Below are 23,193 nucleotides of genomic sequence, written 5' to 3'. Positions count from 1 at the left end.
AACTGTGTCTTGGTCCTGATGGACCTTAGCCTCCTGCCAGAGGGAAGGGACTCAAACAGTTCTTATCCAGGGTGAGAGCGGTCGTCCACAATCTTTCTTGCTCGCTTCAGTGTGCCTGAAGCGAACAAGCCCTGAAGGGACGGCAGATTGCAGCCAATCACCCTCTCTTATTATATTGTGGTGAGTTGTTAACTTATGAAAACAAGTTATTAATATGAGGAAACACATTATTTTATAAGGTTCAAGGGCTCTATGGTTTGAAAAAAGTTGTATAATTTGAAAATAAACTATATAATGATAATAATAATAATAATAATAATAATAATAATAATATACCTACACACATTTAAGGGCCAAGAAGTTCCGAGCTGTGAAAGTAACATGTTTGTTATTTCAACACAAAATACTTTCTCCATTGATTGATATGGACCTTGGGTTTTGAAAGAATACATATTTCCACTAAATGTAATGACAGACATCCTGATTTAACTCCATATATGAGTTGCTTTGAGTCTGTGAAACTGTCAAGGCCATTACACCCCATCAGGTCACACATTAACCAAGGACGATCAAAGTACATTAGATTCAGTTTCATCCGCTTATCAGACTTTGAGTAGTTCCCTCTGGAACAACATGCTTTATTAAACAAACTCCCATATGCAGTAATTCTCCCTCAGACCTGGAATCATACTTTCTGTTTAAAATCAGAGGAGTTTCTGTAACATTTTGACGAGTGTTATAATACATTACAATCTTATTATAATGCATTATAATCAGTTATAACACATTATTATAACACATTATTATGTGATTAATAGTCAACACACAAGAGGTTGTGAAATACATTTTCTCTTTACTAGCTGGAAATGTATGTAATACATGCAGTAATAACTTTAGTAATGAGAAGATGAAGACTGAACTGCACACTTCAGATTAGTTTATATCATTTTGGTATCTGTATGCATACATGTGTTTATATATACATTTCTATATTGGGTGTGTTTATATATATATATATAAAAAAAAATATTTATAAATATATAAAAATATAAATATATATTTATAAATAAATAAATATCCTCCTTTTACTGATAAAATAATAGGTATTAGTGTGAATTTGTTCCGTTTATTCAAAATGAAGAAAGAGCCAATAAACGAAGCATGAAAAAGTAGGGTGCTTATTTCCAGGTCAGCTCAGTTCTGGTAAAACATACGTGCACCTTGACAATACAAGTCACAGCTCATTTACCCAGAACAAAGGCCAAATGTTTATCAGCCAGATGGAGGGATCGTATTTTAAACTCGGTCAACACCTGCGCTGTGAGCTTAGACAGATCGCCATGTTTCATCATCTGGAGACGTGTTCCATGTCATCGGACAGATTTCAGCACTTCCTCTCTTGTTTTCTCTAAACAGGAAATATCGAAGTTGCAGGTGCATTTCAGGAGCTGATGTCAACTTTTCAAGGAGGAAACGTTAGTTTCCTCTATGCAACTTCCTGCATTTTATCAGCAAGTCATTTACGTATCTCCTGTCTTGCGTGTAAAACACTTGAGACAAAACCCTCAGACCTCAGAACAGTAGTAAGACAGTTACAGAAAAACATGAAGTTTTCATTTATTTTAAAAAATATTTTAATGCACCATTAATAAAGGGTCCAACGCATTAATACAAGAGAAATATTGCAAATAATATTAAAATAATCAAATTAAAAGGAAAAACAATACAAAATAAATGAATGGAAGTTATGTACATGATTCCTTCTCGTTGAGAGAGGAAAAGGAACAACATATTTACAGCTTGAAGTCAGTGTGTTTCTACGAGAAACAAAACACCTCTACAATATTTACATGTACTTCTTTGATTTTTTTTTCCTTTCATCTTTTTATCCTGTAGTAAAGAGGGTTGGTTTGTACTGAAAGGCTTTCATTGCAACAAGAATTATCTTACACAGGCTCCTGTTTGGGGGAGAACAAAAGAAAAAGTCTTCTTGTTTTAAGTTCAAAATGAAAGTTAAACTTTGGACGGCCATTGCCATTTGAAAAACAGAGACACAACACAAGGGCCATTTACATCCTGCTGTCTGCAGCACACCTCTGAATACCTTTCACACATCGACACTGCAAACAGCTCGCAAGCAGGACTTTTGTTTGCATTTAGCCGATCCATTTTTTAGGGTTATGGATGTTTTGTTTGGGGCCAACGACTCCACACACTCAAATAAACTAATGCATTCTGAAAAGGTCCACAAAACAGAGTAAAAAAGAAACATTGCAAAACTAAACCTTTGAAAAGACCTGACCAACTCAAATAAATGTGCTTTTTAAAAACATGTGTCGCACACAGATCGACTAAGTTAAACACTGACCACACATTTTTACTAGGACCTGCGAGAGTTTGGTGGTAAAAGCTTTTAAAAGCTGGAGGAAGATGAAGCCAACTGTTGAAATAGGAAACGTCAACATCTACTTCCGTGAAACAAAACACAAACAGGCGGAGAGATCCTGACAAACACTTAACGGGTTCTCAGCACAAGACTTTTTGTTAACGTAGCTTTAACTTGGAGGGGAAAAAAAAAAAAAACACAGGCCAATTCTCTGTTGTGCCGATCCTGCAGACAAAAATTCAGCAACCATGTAAAAATAAAACACACTTTTAGCTACAACCTAACGGACTTATTTTCACAGTGGGTTAAAAACAGTTCAAAGGACTTTGCTCTCATCCAGACGGTTGAGGCAGATCAGGAGAGTAACGCACATCGGAGAAATTATAGTTTTACGGGGCGGTGGATACACTGAAGCTCATTTCACTGTAAGATACTTACAGCTAATGCAACTAAATAACAATACCATTAACAACAGCAATAGTAATATTATATAACACTATGAAATGAAATTTTTAAAAAGCTCCAAAACTACCGTCACACTTTCAAATCTTGCATAACCGAAGACCAAATTGATTGAAGTTGTCATCTTAAAAGTGCGCCCTTGAAAAGCGCTTTTAAAAACCCTGAATTCGTCAGATATTCCTGTGCGTCTGTGGGCGGATGGATGGGTGAGCGGGTGCAGGGCGGGATTTGACACTGGAAGAGTGAATGAGGCTGTAAGAGTATGTGAGCTGACGTAGGAGTACAATACTGGTGTTCTGTTCTGGGGTCTTCCTTCAAACGGGTATTGGCATGGGAATATAAAGACCCTTCATGCCTGGCTGCACGGAGCCTCCTGGTTGGAACAGATCGCCCGATGGAGTCAATACTGCCACAGAAGAGCTAATGCTGAAGCAGAGGCCCCCCTCAACACACCTCTCACACACTTGTGAAAAGCCCAAGTGAATGAAAAGTGTGCATGAAAAGTGCAAGAGTGTGTGCGTGTCTCTGTTTCCTGGGTATTGTGAGGACGGGGAGGTGAGGGGGAGGAGGAATCAGAGGGTGGCTTTGTTTCGAGGTACGCTCTGAGGAGGGTGAACCGGGCGGACGCCCGGGTCCAGCTGTCCGTTAGCAAGTTAGGAAGAGAAGTGCGTCCGCTAGTTCAGTGTCCCACGGCAGTTCTCTGTTCCACACAAGCAAGGAATTTTGTTATCCTCCAGAGGGAATTTGTAGTCGTAGGTGATCTCTTCATTGACGGCGATGGCCTGCTTCGAGTAGATCACAATCTTTTTCTGGGACTCTATGGTGATCACCTTGGCGTAGCAGCTCGGCTGGAGGAACAAAACAACGAGAGAATGATGAGCTCCAGAAAAAAAATGACATTAATTAGAATATGTCATAGCCTGTAAGCTATGACCCACATTTAAAACAAGTAGGGCTGGGTATCAAGACGACGGTCGTCCAACCATCCAAAAACTTTACACAGTGTGTGTTTGTGTTTTCAGCTGAGACAAACCGGAGAATATTCAGTTAAAACAAACTGTGATGCCGTTTCACCCTCATTGGTCTCCTTTAAGTTGCTAGAAGTGATGTAATGCATCCCTGATGCGTTTTATATGGAGTGATTACTGCGCCAGACTGTTTATAAAACTGACTTTTCAATACTACATTGCGTGTCAGCAACAAGCTTTTAAAAGTTACTTATTATCTGTTAAAATAACTGCTGTGGGATGAATGTAATCCATGTCGAAGAGGAAATATGGTTCATGTGGATTTAACAGTGACTTATAAATGTTTGGACAAGTAATGGACAGATATTAAAACAAACTTTAAAGTGTTGAATTTGAGTGGTAGAATGAGTGTTTAATTGGGTTATTTTCTTTTGATGTTGCCAACATGTTGGTTTTGCAATAAACTAAAATATGTTGACCTCTTTTTGTTTACATAATAAACAATTTGACAAAATTAGGCAATGAGCTTTTCATTCACAGAGTATCAAATCAAAGTATAATTTTGAGTCGCTACTTGTTGGACAGGTGCTGCGTTCACACCAAAAGCAGTGCGAATCTTTCAATGCACAGACACGAATGGGGCAAATTTGCGGCGCGCAGCGAAGAATTCGCCTCATTCGCCAAAGTTGCCCGACGCTGAGTTGCGAAAGCCAATCAGCGTTGAGATGCTCCGCACGTTATCACTGCCGTTGGTGACTCAAACTGGCTGCTGCTACTCTAGAAGCGCTGAAAGCGGCAGTTATCCAGACGTAGTCGGTGTAATCCACCGAGTTGTTTGGGCCTACGGGTGATGTTATGAACCCAAACACGAGGAGAATAGTGTTTATTTCTTCCATGGTGGATGGCGGAAATGATAACTGTGTCCACAGAGTAAATACACGGAGATAAGCCACGCGAATGAAACAAATGATGGGAATAAACCACACTTTTGGTGTGAACGCAGCATGAGGATGTTCAGACTCACAGTGCAGCAGTGGTTGATGAATCGGGCCAGGTTGCCACACTTGGTGGCATCTATAATTGTGTCGTGGTCCACTCGGAACAAGTAGCTGCTCCCGATGCCCTGCTGCGCGTACCGCTTCTCTCGATTGTCGGCCACCATCTACACACACACACACACACACACACACACACACACACACACACACACACACACACACACACACACACACACACACACACACACACACACACACACACACACACACACACACACACACACACACACACACACACACACACACACACACACACACACACACACACACACACACACACACACACACACACACACACACACACACACACACACACACACACACACACACACACACACACACACACACACACACACACACACACACACACATTTGTTCAACGATTCGATGTTAAACCAACAGCAAGGAGTCTGAAAAGGTGCAGTTTTAATCAATAAAGAAGCAATAGTGGACATAACTGTTAATAATATACTGAATGCATGGGTTGAGGCAGTACCTGTCTGATGTTTTGACCCACGTACTCAATGACCATCTCATCAGCAGCAATGGGCTCCATGGCGAACAGGCCCCACTCGTGGATCCTGCTGCGGCCAAAGCGAAGCTTCTTTTTGCGGTACTGCATAAGAACAAAAAGGACTCACTGTAACAAAGGTCTCGGTAAAAACAAATGATCATAAATCAGATATAAATGTTTGGGGATTTCATGAAGCTCGTGCTGGTTGAAGTAAATGCATTTTGTAATGTGTTAGGGAGTAGATTCTGACTTGTTCCAGTGGAAAAATAGCCACCACCCTAAAATATGACCACCACCCTTCTTTAGGCTGTTGCTACGAGACGGTTTTCCTGTCTGTGTGTTCAACACAGGCTGAGCTCTGTGACATGTTAAGGAAAACAGGCAGCCTGCGTTGAGGGATTAACGCCTTCCTGACGAACACGCTTATCACGGATAACGTCCACGACTCAAAAGTGTGGTCAGCAACTTCACTTTGAATACAGCGCCCCTGAAAGGCACCATGTCCAGCTTTTGTTGGTCAAGAAATAGCTCTAATGTGTAAGAAAACTAGTGATTAAACTACATGTCTGACACACACACACGCATGTATGTACTTTCAAGTGAGGTGTTGTTAGAAAACTAGTGATTAAACTACATGTCTGACACACACACACACACACACACACACACGCACTTTCAAGTGAGGTGTTGTTTTCCTATTAGATTTTTGCATCGTTGTGATAATATTATTGGATAGATGCAATATTATAAAGGGGTTTGAGTTCCTGTGGCTCCAACTGCAATAGATTTGCTGGACAAAAACTGAACCTTGTCAGGGCAGCTGGAGGAGATCGCAATGTTTGGTCAGTGTGTTTGTATGAGGTACTCACAGTCGGCACTTCGCCAGTTTGGACAGAAAGGAGTACCAGCACATGAGCAAAGTAAAGTACTGCTGTAGACGAGGGCAGCAGCCAAATGCATTTTAGAAACATCAGTTAGAGGGTATGCTATATTTAGAACACGTTTACTGCGTTAACCAGCTCTTTACGTCGGGGAACTGAAGCCGTTATCTGTGCTTTCTTCAACACCAAAGAGACTCCTTTGACAAAAACTGGGGTTTACTGGTCAATAGGTACATTTGTTTGTGTTATTGTGTGACTGAAGATAAAAGACCAAAGTCACACAATAATATGAACAAACTAACTGATAGAGGGAGTGGTATACCAGTAAGTCTTGTTTTCTGAAAGGTAAAAATACTTTTTTTGTAGAAAATGAGTGTAGCTGTTGCCTCCGTCCACAGCAGTACTTTGCTTTTCTCCCGTGCTGGTACTCTCTGGATAAGAACCTCACATAATCACACTTCAATACACACAACAAAGTGTGATTGTAACACGACTGAGGAGTGTACATGAGATTGTCTTCACCTTGAGCTGGTTGAGTTTGAGCAGGTCGGAGTCCATAACAGCCGTGGTGCCGATGGCGGTGAGGAGGCGGCGCTGCTCTGACCGTCTCTCCGATAGGACCCTGTTGGCTCCCTGGCAGGAAACAGACAGAATAGAGCGTTGCAAAGGGGCCACTGACATTAAAGCACGGCCTTGAACTGAAAGAGAATGAACCAGAGAAATACGTTGCCCTAAACAGTGCAACAATGTTAGTGTGGGTGAGGTTCATTTGTAGGCGGATAAGTCTGTGAGGAAATGTTTCCCCTTTGTACGCTTCACTAAATTTAGACCCAGCCACTTCATCACTGCTTACAGTCTAGTACGACACATTAAACAACTGACAAATACAGGATGGGACGTTTTCAAGATGCTATTTTTTCTTTCTTACCAATTACAGAAAACGGCCCAAATTAATGAAATGATCCCACTAACAAGTACTAACCGTGTAGCCGATGGCTGTTAGAGCTCATGCTTTAATGTTAGTCATAAAAACAGTTTCCTTATGTACCTAATAACTAAATATTGCAAATGTTAAAAATAGCAAGCAAGAAGACTCACAATTAATGTGTATTTGAATAGCTGAGGCAGCGTTACAGACGAATGCCAAGTGTTTGAACAACAACCTGACTGACTGAAGAGGAGGAGGGGGGCATTCAAAGTTCAAAACAGTCAACCTGAACAGCTGTATAATTAAAAAGACAGACCACCAACATATCACCGGAACCCTAAAGAAGAACACTACAGTCGGCGCTTTGATGACATTTACTCTTACAGGAAGAGAACCTGAGACAGCTGCTGTGCTGCTTTGATCAGGACATCACACCAGCTGACTGTGCTGTCCAATTACACTGATTAAAAAATATATATACACTTTTTGTCAGTTTTACTGTTCCTCTAAAACAGAGGTTACATCAAAACAATACGCCACGGGTAACTAAAAATCGACATTGTGTGTGAAACCTGTCTTTGAGCCACAGCTCAAGGCCAAAATGGAAAACGCATTACTGGGGAAAGTGTTGCATAGTAACGCAACACAACTACGTGAGGGCTTTCCCTCTAAAACGCCAAACTATCAGCAGCTTGCAAATGACCTTAATATCCAAACTGTACTACTTTCACTGACAACAATCTGCTGTCATATGGAGGGCGTAACCCAATAAACTTTAAGTCCCAACATTATGCAAGAGGAGCAGATATTTTCCTTCAGAAAACAGAAGAACTAAATGCTGAAAATAGCAGAAATCATGAAGGTTGAAAGGATAAAAACATTGTGTGTGTGAGAGAATGACAAGTACCTAAACAGTAACTTAAAGAGGCACCTGGCATACATCGCAGTGGGTTTGATGTTTTAAAAACCACCAGGATGTTACTGAATGACTGTCTGTTGTCATATTTTATAACCTCTTTACCCCCCAACATTGTATTTTTGTTCTATAAATGTAATAATTTAGGGTGCTGTGGGATTACTGCTATACTGTCCCGTTAAGACAGATTCGGGCCTCTCTTTGATATGACGACAATATAAAATGTCCAAAACTTCTAGACTCGACTACATTGTGCTTTGTGGTGATCCGGTATTTGAAAAAAGACACATCACTGTTCTGGACATCTATAAAACATCCCTCTCCTTTGGAAACACACTTATTACCCCCAAATTTACAGGTAATCTGAGCCAAAAAGCTGCTGGCAGAATGCATTTAGTTGACTTCCTGAGGGGTATCAAACCTCACATAAACGATCAGTATAATAATCATATTAAGCAACTTCTAGACCTCCTGAAGTTTGTCTACGGAGCCAGCACTGAGGGGGAGAACATCATTCTTTCCACAGCGTGGTCATCTGGAACCACGCTTGGATTTCTTTTTGAGAGTTTCAACACAATCAAACTCCTCTTTCTTTCAGAGTAACTGTCAAAAAGTCGTATTGTATGTCCACCTATCCAAGTCAAGTATACAGTGTGAAAACGGCGGCAGTTGTTACTGATGTTCTGCGACATCTTTTGTGTTTCCCCTCAGCACAATGACGTGACAATAATGTACTCGGAAGAACTACAGAGTGCTTCTGTGAGGAGCGATGTCGCTTAAACACGGCGCTGATCTTGTCGCTTGTGTTACATTTCCATGGGGTGGGGGGGGGGGGGGGCTTATCTCTGTGTCTTTACTCCATCCGCCATGGAAGAAATATCCACTATTTCTGCTTTATACTTGTTGTGGACATCCCACAGACGTCAGAACATCAAACGCCCTTGTGTTTGGGTTCATAACATTAATATCATATATATTTATACATAACCCGTAGGCTCACACAGCTCGGTGACTTTCACCGACTACGTCTGGATAACTGCCGCTTACAGTGCTACGAGAGTAGCAGCAGCCAGTTAGATTCACCAACGGCACTCCGTCCGTGATCACAAAGCCGATTGGCTTTCACAACTCAGCGTCGGGCGAATTTTCCGTGAAATATTTAAACTTTGGCGAATGAGGCACATTTTTCACTTCGGTCTATTTGCGTCATTCGCAACCATTTGCGTCTGTGCATTGACTTTGCACGGGATCTACGCTTTTGGTGTGAACGGAGCATAAAGGTTTTCCTCCTCACTGGGACAGAACTTCTTTTTTGGTCAATGTAAAATTACCTTCATTGATGTTTTGAGAGTTCAGTGTAGCAAAAATTGACCATGGTACATGTAGGCACAGCGGACATTCACTCAGTAGCAGGAGAGATCAGCTTTCTCACTCGCATACTCAACATAGCAGCTACATGGTATTCATTTTTCCAGTGGACCAGATTACCATCAGCACCGATTGGAGTATCGACACAATGCTGCTATAAAATCAGACTAGTGAGTAGATGATGGCTTGATGGCGCCTTATAGCAAACGCTTTTCAATAAGGGTAAAAATATTCAGAATTCACAAGATAGAACGTGAAAATCTCTTCAGCGTTGACTTTCAGACAAGGGAACTGGAGGTGCTTTCTGGATTTTGGGACTCATTCTGCAGCGCTCTACAACTCAGGATCACAGATCCAGAGAATGGAATTGGGAGCATGCTTACCGAGCTGTCGACATTCTCCACCTCCCGTATGACTTGCTCGGGCAGGTCCAGGTCCAGGTAGACGTCCTTCTCCTTGCGGCTGATGGCATAGTAGCCCTCACTCCTGGCACAACCGGTCACATGCTCACGAAGCTGTCCTCCTGCATTCTTCTTCTTCCGCCGAGGGTTTGGCAAATTGGTAAGTGCAGCTCAAAGGTCAAGGACAATAGCAGGAAACCACACAGTGAAATGAACAGACAAAAAAAATCATGTTTTGTAGCTACTTATTGATTGAAAACAGGCAGAGGATGTTTGGACATTTTAAAAGGTAATTTCACACACGTGTTTAATGCAGGTCAGTCTCTGAAAAGGATATCAGTGTGGCTGACCCAGTGAGTATCATTGAGCCAGTCAGAGCTGTGGTTGTCCTGGAGCAGCTTCTCGTAAGTCTTCCTCAGCAAACTCAAGTCTTCGCCGTCCAGACCGGAGTTCCAGATGTCATACAGGATGGTCATCTGCTCAAACTCACTGCGGTTGTCGAACTTCTTGGCCGGTAGCTCGGGTGCGGCTGGGATGGGTTTTGGCCAGCGCTGGGATGATGTCACCCCCGCCTCCTGCAGAAAGAGGCGCTCACTCTTCCTCAAGTCATCAGCCATCTCGTCCTCTGTGTCGGAGCTGGACAGCTCCCCGGACTCAAGCTCCTCCACGTCCACATCTTCCTCAGAGTCCTGCACAGAGGAAGAGGAATGTCACTTCCAATGAACGGTGACTGAACACATTTAAGGACAAGCACTGAGGCTGTGTGTTCACACATGCAGTTACGTTTTAATCATCCATTGTTGCCTCTTAGTTTCTAGTTTGTTTCCCATCTTGTGCACATTAAAGCCAGGGTTACGGTGCATTTCAGGTATCTGTGAAATGATTGGACGGGCTACCAGCTCGTCTACCGGTCTGCACACATTGCTCGACACCAGAGTCTCCACATGCTGCTCGCCTGACAGCTGTAAGTACTTTACGGGTCAGTGGAGACGAGTTGACTGCTGTCTTGCGAGATTCAGCAACTACTTTAATTGGAAAACCGTTGGCAACACTAAGTGGGTACTATTGGACTATTACAGTAATCTGAAAGACTACATATTGTCAACTGAGTTATTCACATTTTGACAGATTAACTTAAATGTATGTATGTATGTATATACCCTATATATATATATATATATATATATATATATATATATATACACATACATACACACACACATACATACACACACAGGGTCATTACACGTTTTATGAGATATAACATTCTTTTCATGGGACACAAGCACAGGTCCTGTTATTACCAAACATTCAAATAAGTGCAATAGCGTTTCATCATCTTTTTACTCAACAAATCACAAGAGAAGAGTTGCTTCAGGATCAGACTGACTTAGTTTAGCAGATGAAACGTATTGATCAGTTTGTTTTGCAGAAATTAATTGAAAATCGACTCGCAAAAAACAAGAAAAACGTCTACATGTTTTTTGAGAAGCAAACGGCTCAGTCACAATTAGCCTGGCATGCGAGAGGGAAAAGTCACTCGACAAGTATACATGCATAGACAGGTGCTGGTGACATCACACCAACTGAACACATAAAACACAGAGTCATCGTCAGCCGGTCTGTAAAGACTGTTATTGTTGTCGAGAGGAGAACATTTCTGCCTGCTCCATAAAAAAAACTTTCACTGGCCAGAATCCATAATGAATACAATGCCCGCAATACCAAGTTTTTACTTCTTTTTTTTACCTCCAATTATACTGTAGTTCTGCAGCATGTTGATCTTCCCATTGACTATAAGCCCAATCATTTAATTACATATAGAAGGGAGTTGTTGGGCATGTATGAGACACAGGAAGTAATTTATTTCCTGTGCAAAAAACCCTGACGAAATTACCAAAAAAATAGCGTGCCATTATAACATAAAGCTGAACCTGGACCGACAGATGAGTCACATCTCTGGTGTGTCACACACACACATTGAGGCATATTGTTCACACTGTTTATGGTTAAGACTCCACAAACATTTACAGGAACAAAGCAGAAGTCCTACGCACCTCTAGTTTCCGCTTCCTCTGTTTCTTGCCGGGCTGCTCCTTCGGTTTTTGTGCGAGATGAACCTCGAGGTTCTCCTTGTCTTTTCTTCTCCTCTTTTTGCTGTTGTCCTTTTCAAGTTCGAAACCTTTGCCGACAACCATCTTCTTCTTTGACGATGGAGGTAGAGATGCAGCCTGGCCCGCATCCTCAGACTCACAAAGCACCCCCATTGCAGATAAGTATTCTCCTGTATCTCCTCTGGAAGGTAGCGCCTCACCGATGACCTCCTCTGGCGCTTCAAGAACTCCAGAAATAGAGTTGAGGTCTGCTGGGAGTAAGACAGAAGAGTCCTGTTTGGAGGAAGTCCTTTTGGTACCAGATGGTACTGGGATAACAGGGGTTTTGCAGTAGTTGTGCTCCATGCGGACAATAACACCCTCTTGGCTCATAACCAGGGCCAGTGACTCTGGAGAGAAGAGATCTTCCTCCATCTTCTGCTCCTCTGCCTCATCCGATGTCTCCGTCTCTTCCGAGTCCCCAGCGTCAGGGTCCATTTTCAGGGCTACGTCCGCCAACACAGACAGGTCAGCGGTTGTAGCCGAGGCTAGCTGCAGGAGGCTCGTAGCCCCCAGCTGCTCTCTGAGTCTCAACCTCTGCTCTCTTTCTTCCTCATCCTCGTCTTCCTCTCTGAGGGAGTGACAGGACGACGCAGACAAGCTGGTCGTCCGAGGCCTGCCTCTGGACCGTTTGTTGATGGGAGGTGGAGGAGGGGCCTCCTCGAAGGCCATCCTGCACATAGAAGCGTGGTCCAACGGCAGGTTCTGCACAGTGCGGCACACCATGACAGGAGGGACGGGAGATTTGGGAGAGTCTTTGCCTGCAGCCCGTTTTCCAGGAGATTTGACCGGGGTGATCTGAGGAGAAACAGGAAGTCCTCTTTTGGACTCATCCAAATCTTGAATTCGTCCAGATGGGGGCACAATGAGGGCATTGCCTTCACCTGGTTTGGAGGCAAAGGGAAGCAGTTGGATGCCCTGAGTGGGACGAGCCGAGGGGGATGGGGAAGAAGCAACGGGGGACTCTGGAGGCCTGCATGGGGAGAGGAGGGGAGATTCACCCGCCAGTTGAGAGGGAGAGGGAGATGGAGATAACGATGCAGTCGGCAGCTGCGTTTTGCTGTCGATCTCGCCTGTGGAGAATGAGACAGTCTTCCTGCGTTTCTTAAGGGGGGGAACCAGAACAATAGGGGACGAAGGACGTGGGTATGGGGGCGATGGAGGACGTTTGTTCGGTGCTGCTGTTGTATCTGCCTTGTTGTCCTTGGCTTCATCTGAGAGAAAATATGAGAGTTTTAAAAGACTGATCCAAACTTAGCAAAGCAGCTGTTTAGATAAAGTCAAGATCTTCCTTTAATGTCTTTGTGGTTTATTTTTGCATTTCATAATGATGTTGATGAGAACTAACCTGTTTTGACCTCTGCCTTTGAAACAGCAGATGCATTATTTTCCCTGAGGTAAACAGAAGAAAAAATTGAATTCAGCAATAATGACAAACACAATAAAAGGTTAACATAGTTACTAATTTATGAGCAACACCCCAAAACTTCATACCTGGCATCTTTCTCGGTTGTGCTGTCCACGGTCGACTCATCCATGGTGTCTAGCCCTTCACTCCCAGCCCTCTCTCCTTCCTCTTCATCCTCATCTTCAGAGGAAGACGAAGATGAGGAGGCTGAGGAGGAAGAGCCCTCAGAGGACGAAGAGAGGCTCTCATCATCACTATCAACACTAAGGGCATCATCTAAAAAAAATAAAGATATTTGGTATCATTACTGCCTTAACTCAAAGTAAACATAATAAATACAGATATAGTAATTAAGATTATGGGATGAAATTTACCATCAGACTCCTTTTCACTTTCTTCATCCTCCTACAAATAAAAACGTAGTTAAAACACTAAAAGATCACAGTGAAATGCTGCCATCTAGCAATCAATATGAGCAAGAACACAATTCTGAACAAACGCAAAAAAATGAAATATCCAACTATTTACATAAATGCGCACCAAAATATGTTAAGATGGACTCATTTATGCACCTAAGTTGTGTGAGTTATTGTTCTTAACTTTATGTTGTATTTTGTTGTTCTTTAAAATTTAAATAAAAAAAGACAATAAAACAGCACAAACGCACCTTTTCAGTTGAGGAGCCATCAGATGTTTCCTCTCCCTCACTGCCGAGCTCCCAAGGTTTACGATTTCTTGGCTTCTTTTTCCTCCTCTTGTTGTCCCTTTCAGCTCCATGTCTGTTGGCCTCTGGCATTCTGCCCTCAGCAGCTGGAAACACCAGATTAAGAGTTATTACACAGCCGGCCTATAAATGCAACGTTTCTGTTAAAATCATCAACATCAGCAAACCTTCGTCATCCTCGTCTGGTGGGATTGAGGGTCGCGGCCGTTTCATGTCTCCCTCTTCAAGCTCCTGAGGTTCTTTCCTCTTCACCTGGACAAGAAGACACCAACAGAATGTTTTAGAAACCAATGACACACAGCCAAGGATGGACTTTTACGGTTTGGTACTTTTTGACAGCTACAATAAGCATTCCCATATTATTTGTTAGGCTAGACCAGCTATTTTGACGATTCTGATTGCCTTACCTTCTAATAACTATAACTGACAGCATACACAACCTTTTCTTTGAAGGAAAACTGAAATTGTATTGTATATGTGCATAATAAAACACTGACAATGAAATAATGCATGTACATTTTCTCTCACAATGCACCGAGTTACAGGACCGTATCTCACTCTGTTAAATGTGTTTTGTTTTCATCGTGGTCGATCGATCAAGTGATTAACTGTTCGTATGTAGTCTGAGGTGTTGATCCAATCACAGTGTGATCTGTTGAACATGGAGACCTGCGGCAGCGTGGTGCTTTTACCTTGAAGGAAGGCAGTCGTAGTGCTCCTCGAAGAGACAATCCCTCCACGCCACCGCTCTTTGCCCAATCCACAAGAGACGTGAGAGGCTCCCGAGGACGGTTGACCTTTTCCTCTTTTTTCTCTTCGTCCCGTAAGGCAGACACCCCTCTGACCATTGTCTGGAAAGGCTGGAGGAGCAAAACAATTGTATTTATTCCCCTTTTCAGTATAACAGTTTCCTGATCAATGTGGTAAGGAGCATCATCTTGCTACGGAGAACGAGGAAGACAAATCAAACGGCTATCAAGAGGTAAAAGTAAATGGCAGCTTTGGAAAGCAACACATCCCCTGGCTCGTTTAAGAGGCAGCGAGATCCTGATAGATTATCTTTTTATTTGTGGTAACAATGCCTTTGCATGTGTTTAATCTGATCACAGAATAAGCTTTAGGCAAAGGACTTTAGTCAGAGTTTAATGAATCAACCTCGTAACTAGAATTAGCGCCTCGCTGTGGTATTATATTATGGACAACCAGATAACTTTGTGCCTCTGGCGGCGGGTGTCGCCGGCATGGAGGCCAAGTGAATGATGCAGTATTTCTTACCGTCACACAAAAAACAAAGCTGCAAGTTTAAAAATGTTACCCGCACCAGCGTCTTCCTTACCTTGGCCTTGGTCTCTTTCCTCTCCCACCACTCGTCAAAAGTCGCAAAGGCAACGTTCTCCACCATTTTGCGGTTCAGGTCCCTCTGCATGATGTTCTTCATTTCCTGGATCAGAGTGCCCAAGACCATCTGCACTGTGGCTTCATGCGGATTCTCCGCCAACATGGGCATTTCCTCCCCTGGAGCACTGTACTCGTCTCCCTCCCCGGGCAGCATGGTGCCATAGCCAGGAGGGGGCATGTAAGAGGGGTAATGTTGCTGTATGACATGTGGCGGCCAGCCAGTGTGAGGAGGCGGGATGCCATGGTGTGGAGGGGGTGGTATCTGAGTGCTGTGGGGGTCAGGGTAGGCGTAGGACATGTGGTGGGGCATGTAGCAGTGGTCCTGGTCATAGGGCGCACCCGCCCCGCTCCCCTCTTGGTCCATGTAGGGGTGGTGTGTGTGAGGTGGGGGCATTGTGTGGAGATGGTAGGAGGTATAGTCTGCGGTGGCTGCCTCTCCAGGACCTGGGCTGTCGCTGGCTGACGACAAGCGCAGCTGGTGGAGGCGACTTAGCATGTGGGTCTGCATTTGGAAAGACATAGGAGCTCCACCGCTGTACTGGTTCATCAGCTCCATGGATGTGGCATAGTCATACATGTGGTGGGGCATGGGAGGATACTCAGGGTGGAGCTCCATGTGGGGCAAGGGAGGGATTCCAGGGGGAGGCAGGGGCTGGAGGGAGTAACCAGGGGGAAGAGGCAAATGAGGAGGGTAGGAAGGTATGGGAGGGTGCATGGATGTGCCAAAGTGCTGTGCAGAATCAGAGATGGGTGGGGGCGAAGATGAGGGGTCCGTTGTTTGTGAAGGCATGGCCACCTGGGATGAAGAGGGTGAGGAACCGGAGGTGACAGAGGGCTGGTGGATGGTCACCGTTGTTATGGTAGTCTCCTCCTCCTCCTCATCTGAGATCTCCATGTCTTCCCCTGAGGAGTGAGGGGAGGACTGAAAGAAAACAGAGTTTATTGCGTTAAGTTGGCAAAGTGTTTCCCCACCATTAACAGTGATAACCACAATTTCAAAAAGAGGGTCTGCAACTCAATAGCACAGATTCAGGAAGTGTACTGTGGATATATGAATCCAGTAACCACAGAAACAAACAACACAGTAAAATGTGTTTGTGCACAGGAGGTTAACCATCTTTTGGTTTTTCTGTGTACCAAAGTTATTTCTTCTATCCTTCAGGAAACGTAAAAGGCTTTCTCTAGAGTCAGTGTTTGGTTTGTCTGTTCTTGGCTACTGTAAAAACATGACGGTGCAACATTGGGTCTGTGAATAGGACCTGCTCCCTCTATAGATATTTTAGGCTCATTCTAAGCTATCAAAAAGACAATGATTCTTAGTTTCAGTTGACACTAATGAAAACACATTAATAAATGATATTTCTGCTAATAGATCCCCCAAAATGCTGCACACGGGCCATACATGAACCATTCTACAGATTATTTTTGGGTTGCTTTTACCAAAATGTTACAACTCCCTTGAAAAAAATAATAAGACACCTTTTTGCTACTTAAACATGAGCATTGTTCAGCACCACTTGATAACAAATTGAGAACTATGAGCGTCGATTTGTCAGTCTGAACTTTTGGCTTCATTCCATGCTGCTGATCTTACCTGACTCTGTCCATTGTACGGCGGTGTGTGTGCTCCTGTCCTGCTCTGTGCGTCAGCAGATCCAGCTTGTGAAGATTCTTCCAGCAAAGCTCCAGTCCCAGCAACAACCTGGGGCTGGGGTTCCTCTGGAGAAATATTGTGGGAAGAGTAGGAGGAAGAGGATGGTATAGTCGCTGTAAGTACAGTGGGACTCTTCCTTCCATCTCCCCCCTTCCCCCGTTTCCTTCCTCTGTGCCCATCTTTGTCTCTGTCCCCTTTCCTTCTGTAGTCCTTCTCCCCATTGTCTCCCACCTGAGTACCACTTGTGTGCTCCCCTGTTGTGTCACCTGACCCGCCTCTTCGCTCTCCTCCTTCCCCACGTACGCCCCTCTGCTTCTCCTCCTTCCTATCTTCCTCGTCTTCCTCATCAGAAGCCAGGAAAGAGAACTTAGCCTTTTGTTCCTTTAGGAGCATCTCAATACGAGAGTCGAGGCTGCTGCTGTGGTAGACGAACGGTAAACTCTCATTGGTGGAGTCCGGCTCTGGGGAAGAAGAGTCACGCTGAGGGGGTGGCGGGGAGCTGGAGGAGGAGGGAAGATGGTGGGGGAGGGAGGTAGAGGAAGGGGAAGTAGAGGAAGAAGCAATGGAAGGGAGGGGCGGGGAGGAAGGCGGGGGTGTCTTCGGCGGCACGGGCGGGGTGCTGGGACGACGCTTGGGCTTCGTCCACTGCTCTTCGCGGGCCGGACTATCCTGGTTGAAGTCCAGTGTTCCAAGTGTCTCAGCTACAGCCGCTGCGATGACTGAAGCTGGCGGTAGTGGGGGAGGCGGTGGGGGAGGTGGAGGCAGGGCGCTGTGGTGACCAGCGTGGTAGTCTTTGTCAGCACCTACCGGAGGCAGAGAACCCCTCTCTGCGAGACTTGTGCCCCCTAGACGAGCGGAAGCATCTAATCCCTGAGGGGGGGCTGGGGCAGGCTCTTTGGAGGAGGAAAAGGCGGAGTAAGATGAGGGGGGAGGAGACATGCTGTTCGAGGAAGAGCGGTAGGAATTGGAATTGTATCTGGGGTCAGAGCTGTTGGAGTAGTCACTGTCTCTGTCCCTATCTCGGTCTCTGTCTCGATCTCTGTCAGGGTCATGGCTGCTCCTCCTGCGGCTGCTGCTGCTGCCGCCATGGTGGTTGTGAGAATGGTGATGGTTGCGGTGTCTCTGGTGGCCGTGGTCACCTGATCGGGCGCCCAGGCTGTCTCGCCGGTACCCCCTGTCCTCCCTGCGATCCGAGTGGTGATGCGAGTGGTGGGAATGGTACTTTGTGGAAGAGTTTGTGTCTTGCTGGTGGTGGTACGATGACCTTCTGGAGCTGATCCCTGCCGCCCCGTAGCGCCCCCCTGAGTCTCTGTCGCGGTTGCGGTCCCTGTCTGACATTGGGGGCGGGTCAAATTGGGCGGCAAGAGGTGGCGGAGGCATCGTGGAGTGGTGCGCTATGTGTGGCCCGGGCCCTCCAACATTAGGGTATGGGGGGTAGCAGGGCGGCTCGTTGGGACGGAACGATGTATTCGGGGGGTACATGGGGCGACCTCGGTGATACACTGAAGGTTCCTGTGCATCCTCCGAGTAGCGAGACACTTTGTATCCTCCGACAGTAGAAGAGACTGCAGAGGACGAGGAGGAGGAAGGTAGCATATCCTGGGGAGGGTAGCCGCTGCCCAAAGTGCCAGTGTTGTAGCCAGTATTCCTGCAAGACGCAAATAAAGTATTTTAAAACTTGTGTACCCAATCATGACTGATATTCACAAAATCTGTGACTGCAACTCTTCCACCGATGCCAGTTCTGCTGAAGGATCAAAAGCACAACTGTACTCACCTAATGTAACTTTAGCAATTTATGTTCACCCAGCAGTGAGCATGAATGTTGTACCAGTATATTAAAATACTCATTATGAAAGGGTGGCAAAAATGTGTGCACTCTTGCTGTGAGAGTTCAGATAAATTCTATTCAAATACCACAAATGGACGATGAGAGCGGTGTACAAATTTGCAGATAAGGTATGAAGAGTTATAGCTAAATTTTACACGGTAGAATAATTGCAATTATTAAAGCAACAATGATGAATAAATAACAAATGATTTGTGAAAATATTTCTTGAGGTCTCGGATAAATATGTTGAGTGTCTCCGCCTTGACTGAGGGAGGTATAGGACAACGACATCACCAAAGCAGAGGTGCACATTTTACATAAAACTCTGTCAAATAGTAACAACCAACCTGGTGCCAGTGAAGCCCGAGTCTTGTGAGAAAGGAGTCCCAGATCTGGAGCTGTAAGGCGTTCCTCCCTGAGAGGAAGCAGAGGAGCCTGGTGTGAAGGGGCCTGCGATGGAGGAGGGGGGCGTGTCCAGACGCTGATCACTGAAACCAGTATCCCCAGAGCAAGGGGTGGCGCTTCCAGATGTGAGGGCCTGTACCCCTGCAGCCAAAACCGCAAGATCACTGGAGAGCCTCCGTCTGATTTCTGTTGACTGTGGAGAAAAGGGACATATACATTTGATCAAGTTATTAAGCTTGGATCGTCATTAAGTTTGTGAAGTGACAATTTTACTGAATCAATACCGTGTCAGGCTGTGGTTGTGGCTGTGGCTGTGTTGGGGCCTGAGGCTGGAGCCTCTCTGTCAAAGCCTTGCCTCCCAGGGGCACAGTCTGAGGAGTGTAGGACCCGTTTACCATCAGGTCGTAATACTTGTGCCTCTGCTGGCCTGGATAGATCAACAAAAGGCCACAGAAAAACAAATACAGGGCTGTTAAATGAGCTCACCACAGACATAAATGGCATCTACGTCTTCATGAAAAACTCCATTAGGTTTAACCGTCTCCACCAAGAGCCAGCTAATGTATGTTCTTGGTTAGTTAAGCAGGACATCCCAAAAGCCAGTTGACAGATTTTAGTCCATGTTTGTGCGAGGTTTGGACAAGAAGTGATTTCACGTACCGCTCCAACGGTGCAAATATAAGGACTGCAAATAAAAGTATTCTCATAAGCTGGCCCTATATATCTCTGTGCATTACCATGTACAACTATATGAATACAGATCAAGGTACAGAGTACAAACATTGCGCTTTGTGGTTCAATGTGCACTATACAAATTTGTTGTATTTTTTTTTTACACTGGGTGACTTGAATTTACAAATGTAACGCCAGAGTGTGTCAATGTGTTTTGATAGAAACAAACACGTTTATGAACCAAAATCTCAACTGCACGACACGTTTATTATTTGTCACATTGCTAGAAAGGTCACCTAAAATTGTCTGAATAATCACAGTGATAACTAACAACTAGCTCATCCTTTAGAGAGGCCTCAGATGAGGCGTTTAGCGTACCTTTTATATCCAGCTGTGCATGAATGATGTTTCCCATGACAGAAGTGTTGTGCAGTTGCTTGACTGTGTCCTTGGCTCCTCTGGTGCTGGTAAACAACACCCTGGCCAGGCCCAAGTGCTTCCTGGTCTTGGGGTGAAACAGGATCTCCATCTCCTCCACCTCACCAAACTTGGCACACATCTCTGCCAAGAAAGGCTCCTTGATATTGTCATTGAGTCTGGCAAAGGTCACCTCCTTTAAGGGTATGGGACCCACATAGAACTCATCAAGCTGTGAAGAAAATAACACAACATCAGGGAAAAGAAGCTGCAGAAGCTGCAAGGATGTGTGAAATGAATGTTAACTAGCTAATCTCACCTTCAACTTCGGCACTGGCAGGGACAGTTCTGCATACCTGGACCACAGTCTCCGGGGTCTAGGGTCCCGCAATTCACCCACGGGAGGAAATCCAGAGTCCTGGGAAAATAAAGATTAGATTAATTCCTGTGGCAAACAAACTTTACAACGTCTTTACCTCACACTGAAAGACAGCCAGCAGAGACATGAGGAGCTGAATGGGCTCCAGCCTCCTATAGCTCTGTTTGGGTTATCCGTTTAGATTTCAGGACCCTCGCTGTTAACTTTGTGGCATGTTTACATATTGAATTGCACCTTTCCGTTATATCCGTGAGACTTATCTTTACATACACTGTTTACATGTCTGGCATTGTGCACTTTTGTTTTTTGCACCTCACTGATGCTTTATATTTTGTTTATTTTCAATATATGTAAACGCTCTACCACTCTGTATTTAAACGGCTGCACAACAATTTCCCTCAGGATTAATACAGTTTTATCATAGCTTGAATCACACAGGTTGAAGTTCAAATATATAATCTTAGACACACACTACAGAGAGTAAAAACATGGTCATGAACTCACTGGCACACTGAAATGCACTCCATCGTATCTGTAGATCTTCTGTGCAACCCGTCGCGTGGCTGGGTCCTGGACGAGTTTGTAGCTCTCCCACTGCAGACTGACAGCTTTTTGTGAATCTGCCCCACCGTCTGGATCCATCCTACAGCTGAGTGTCAGAGGACAGCCATGAGTTCACACAATGCAGCAGCTACTGTTTTAGGGGAGTGGGGGTTGAGATCACGACAAGAGCGAGACGCGCTGATGAGAAATGCTGCAGTAATTACAGCTAAAGTATGTGTGTCCGTTGGCAGCAGGTTCACTGTCACAGAACGAGCAGCTGCGTCACATCAGTTAGCAGAACACCAACTTTTTCTGACCACTATCTGCTAACAGCGATATTCTAGACGCAGCACGCAAAAAAAACACACACCAGGAGGGTTAATAATCGGGACTAAGATGCTGCGTGCTGTCAAAACAATGACCCGCGTTACGTCACTGACCAGTTAGTTCAGTTAGCAACACGCTAGCTGCACCAACAAATTGCAAAGAAACTATGATTTCCGACGTCGGAGCGGAGTTGACGTTAAACGCGCAATAAATCGGGGGACCAACTTTTCCGCGCGAGCAACATAATCGGCAGCTTCCGCGTGAGATAACGTTCCGCAATGTTAAATTACTTGCGCCTTCTCGCTTTAGCAAGTTAACGCCGCCGTTGGCTAATGCTAACTAGCAAGAACACCAAGTTAGGAGGCAAACTCTGCTCGTGTTGCCCCTCCTCCGCCCTCAACTGTAACATGTAATCTGTGGAAATCCAGTCATGCACCGGTTTTACAAGCTCTGTTGACTTGTTTTGAACTCCAGTCCGCCTAAATTCAGACCCCACCTCTTCGGGCGCTACTGCCCGCTCATCCGAAAGTAGCAGCCCGCCGCTACAGAGTAGGCAGCTACATCCAGGCCCGGGAGACGAACAAGAAAAACACTGAGACCCGAACAGAAAAGAGACGTCTCCGATCGGGCGCGAAAGCAAAACCGACGAGCTAAAACGATTCCGCTATCATTCCGGTACTTAGTCCAAACAACAAAACGCATTTCCGACCGGAGAAGCCATTGTTTTCGCTCTAAAATCCCTATATTGTGGAGCGAGCGGCCATCGCGTAACCAACCTGAAAGCCTCGCCTGTTCTCCATCAGTGTATGCGAATGCAGCCTACGATTCCTGACCAGCACTTTCTGCAACCGCGGTTAGTAGATTAAAAAAAAAAAGTCACAACATGGAGGAACAGTGTGCAAATTATTAAAATTAAAAAAACATTTCGTAGTAATAAACCTCTTAATTTTATTAATGGACTTTTTTTTACAGTTAGAAAAATATATTGGAATCTGCGCATACCAACCCAAGCCCGGGGAAGTGACCAAAGCGCCCCCTACCGGTCGATTTGGCATTGGCGACAACTCGGCAAACGCAAACTAATTTGATCATATTTCTAAACAAAGTGGTGCATAGTTGTAAGTATTATCAACAACTACTTTAAGCATTTAATCTAATCTTATTAGTGATGTGTAAGCAGCATTTACAATGGTATAGCTAGTTGAGGTGGACAGGATACATTCACTGAACTAGCATACTGTACCTAAGTATTAATTTGAGTCTTTTCTTTTCATGCCTTTCTACTTCTACGCCACCATCTCAGAGGAAAATGTGATTTTTACTTCACTTATCTGACAGCTTTAGTTCACAAATTAATTTTTTTTTAAATGAAAAACATACAAAGTAGTACAGGGAAATTT

At 44.6% G+C, this 23,193-nt stretch overlaps 1 protein-coding gene across 2 annotated transcripts; it reads right to left on the bottom strand.

The window, feature by feature from the left end:
- Positions 1-1,616: 1,616 nt before the first annotated feature.
- Positions 1,617-22,636, bottom strand: setd1a (SET domain containing 1A, histone lysine methyltransferase). Of its 2 annotated transcripts, XM_034538545.1 has the most exons (21): positions 22,570-22,636; positions 21,428-21,572; positions 20,864-20,962; positions 20,506-20,776; positions 19,740-19,882; positions 19,398-19,648; positions 17,160-18,867; positions 15,504-16,487; positions 14,860-15,027; positions 14,335-14,419; positions 14,111-14,253; positions 13,818-13,848; positions 13,530-13,719; positions 13,384-13,427; positions 11,940-13,249; positions 10,220-10,571; positions 9,865-10,046; positions 6,792-6,902; positions 5,371-5,490; positions 4,841-4,978; positions 1,617-3,696 (listed from the first exon to the last, which is right to left on the bottom strand). In XM_034538545.1, the coding sequence occupies exons 2-21, from the start codon at positions 21,563-21,565 to the stop codon at positions 3,523-3,525; spliced, it is 6,642 nt and encodes a 2,213-aa protein (XP_034394436.1). In that variant the 5' UTR covers positions 21,566-21,572; positions 22,570-22,636; the 3' UTR covers positions 1,617-3,522. The 2 variants fall into 2 exon arrangements, with proteins under 2 accessions (XP_034394436.1, XP_034394435.1); XM_034538544.1 differs by lacking the exon at positions 22,570-22,636 and having other exon boundaries at positions 21,428-22,563.
- Positions 22,637-23,193: the final 557 nt, after the last annotated feature.

The sequence above is a fragment of the Cyclopterus lumpus genome, chromosome 8 (genome assembly GCF_009769545.1).
Source record: "Cyclopterus lumpus isolate fCycLum1 chromosome 8, fCycLum1.pri, whole genome shotgun sequence".
NCBI classification, from domain to species: domain Eukaryota; kingdom Metazoa; phylum Chordata; class Actinopteri; order Perciformes; family Cyclopteridae; genus Cyclopterus; species Cyclopterus lumpus.
Note: the sequence above shows the minus strand (reverse complement) of the source record. Positions and strands in the feature narration are given on the sequence as shown.

Bases quoted from the DNA above. Each gene is read 5' to 3' on its own strand.
- setd1a (XM_034538545.1), bottom strand. From the start codon at position 21,565: ATGGATCCAGACGGTGGGGCAGATTCACAAAAAGCTGTCAGTCTGCAG. The intron at 14,420-14,859 runs GTAAAAGCACCA...CTTCTTGTCCAG, and splicing joins TACGACTGCCTTCCTTCAAG to GTGAAGAGGAAAGAACCTCA. The intron at 5,491-6,791 runs GTGAAGACAATC...GTTCTTATGCAG, and splicing joins TCAAACTCAACCAGCTCAAG to TACCGCAAAAAGAAGCTTCG.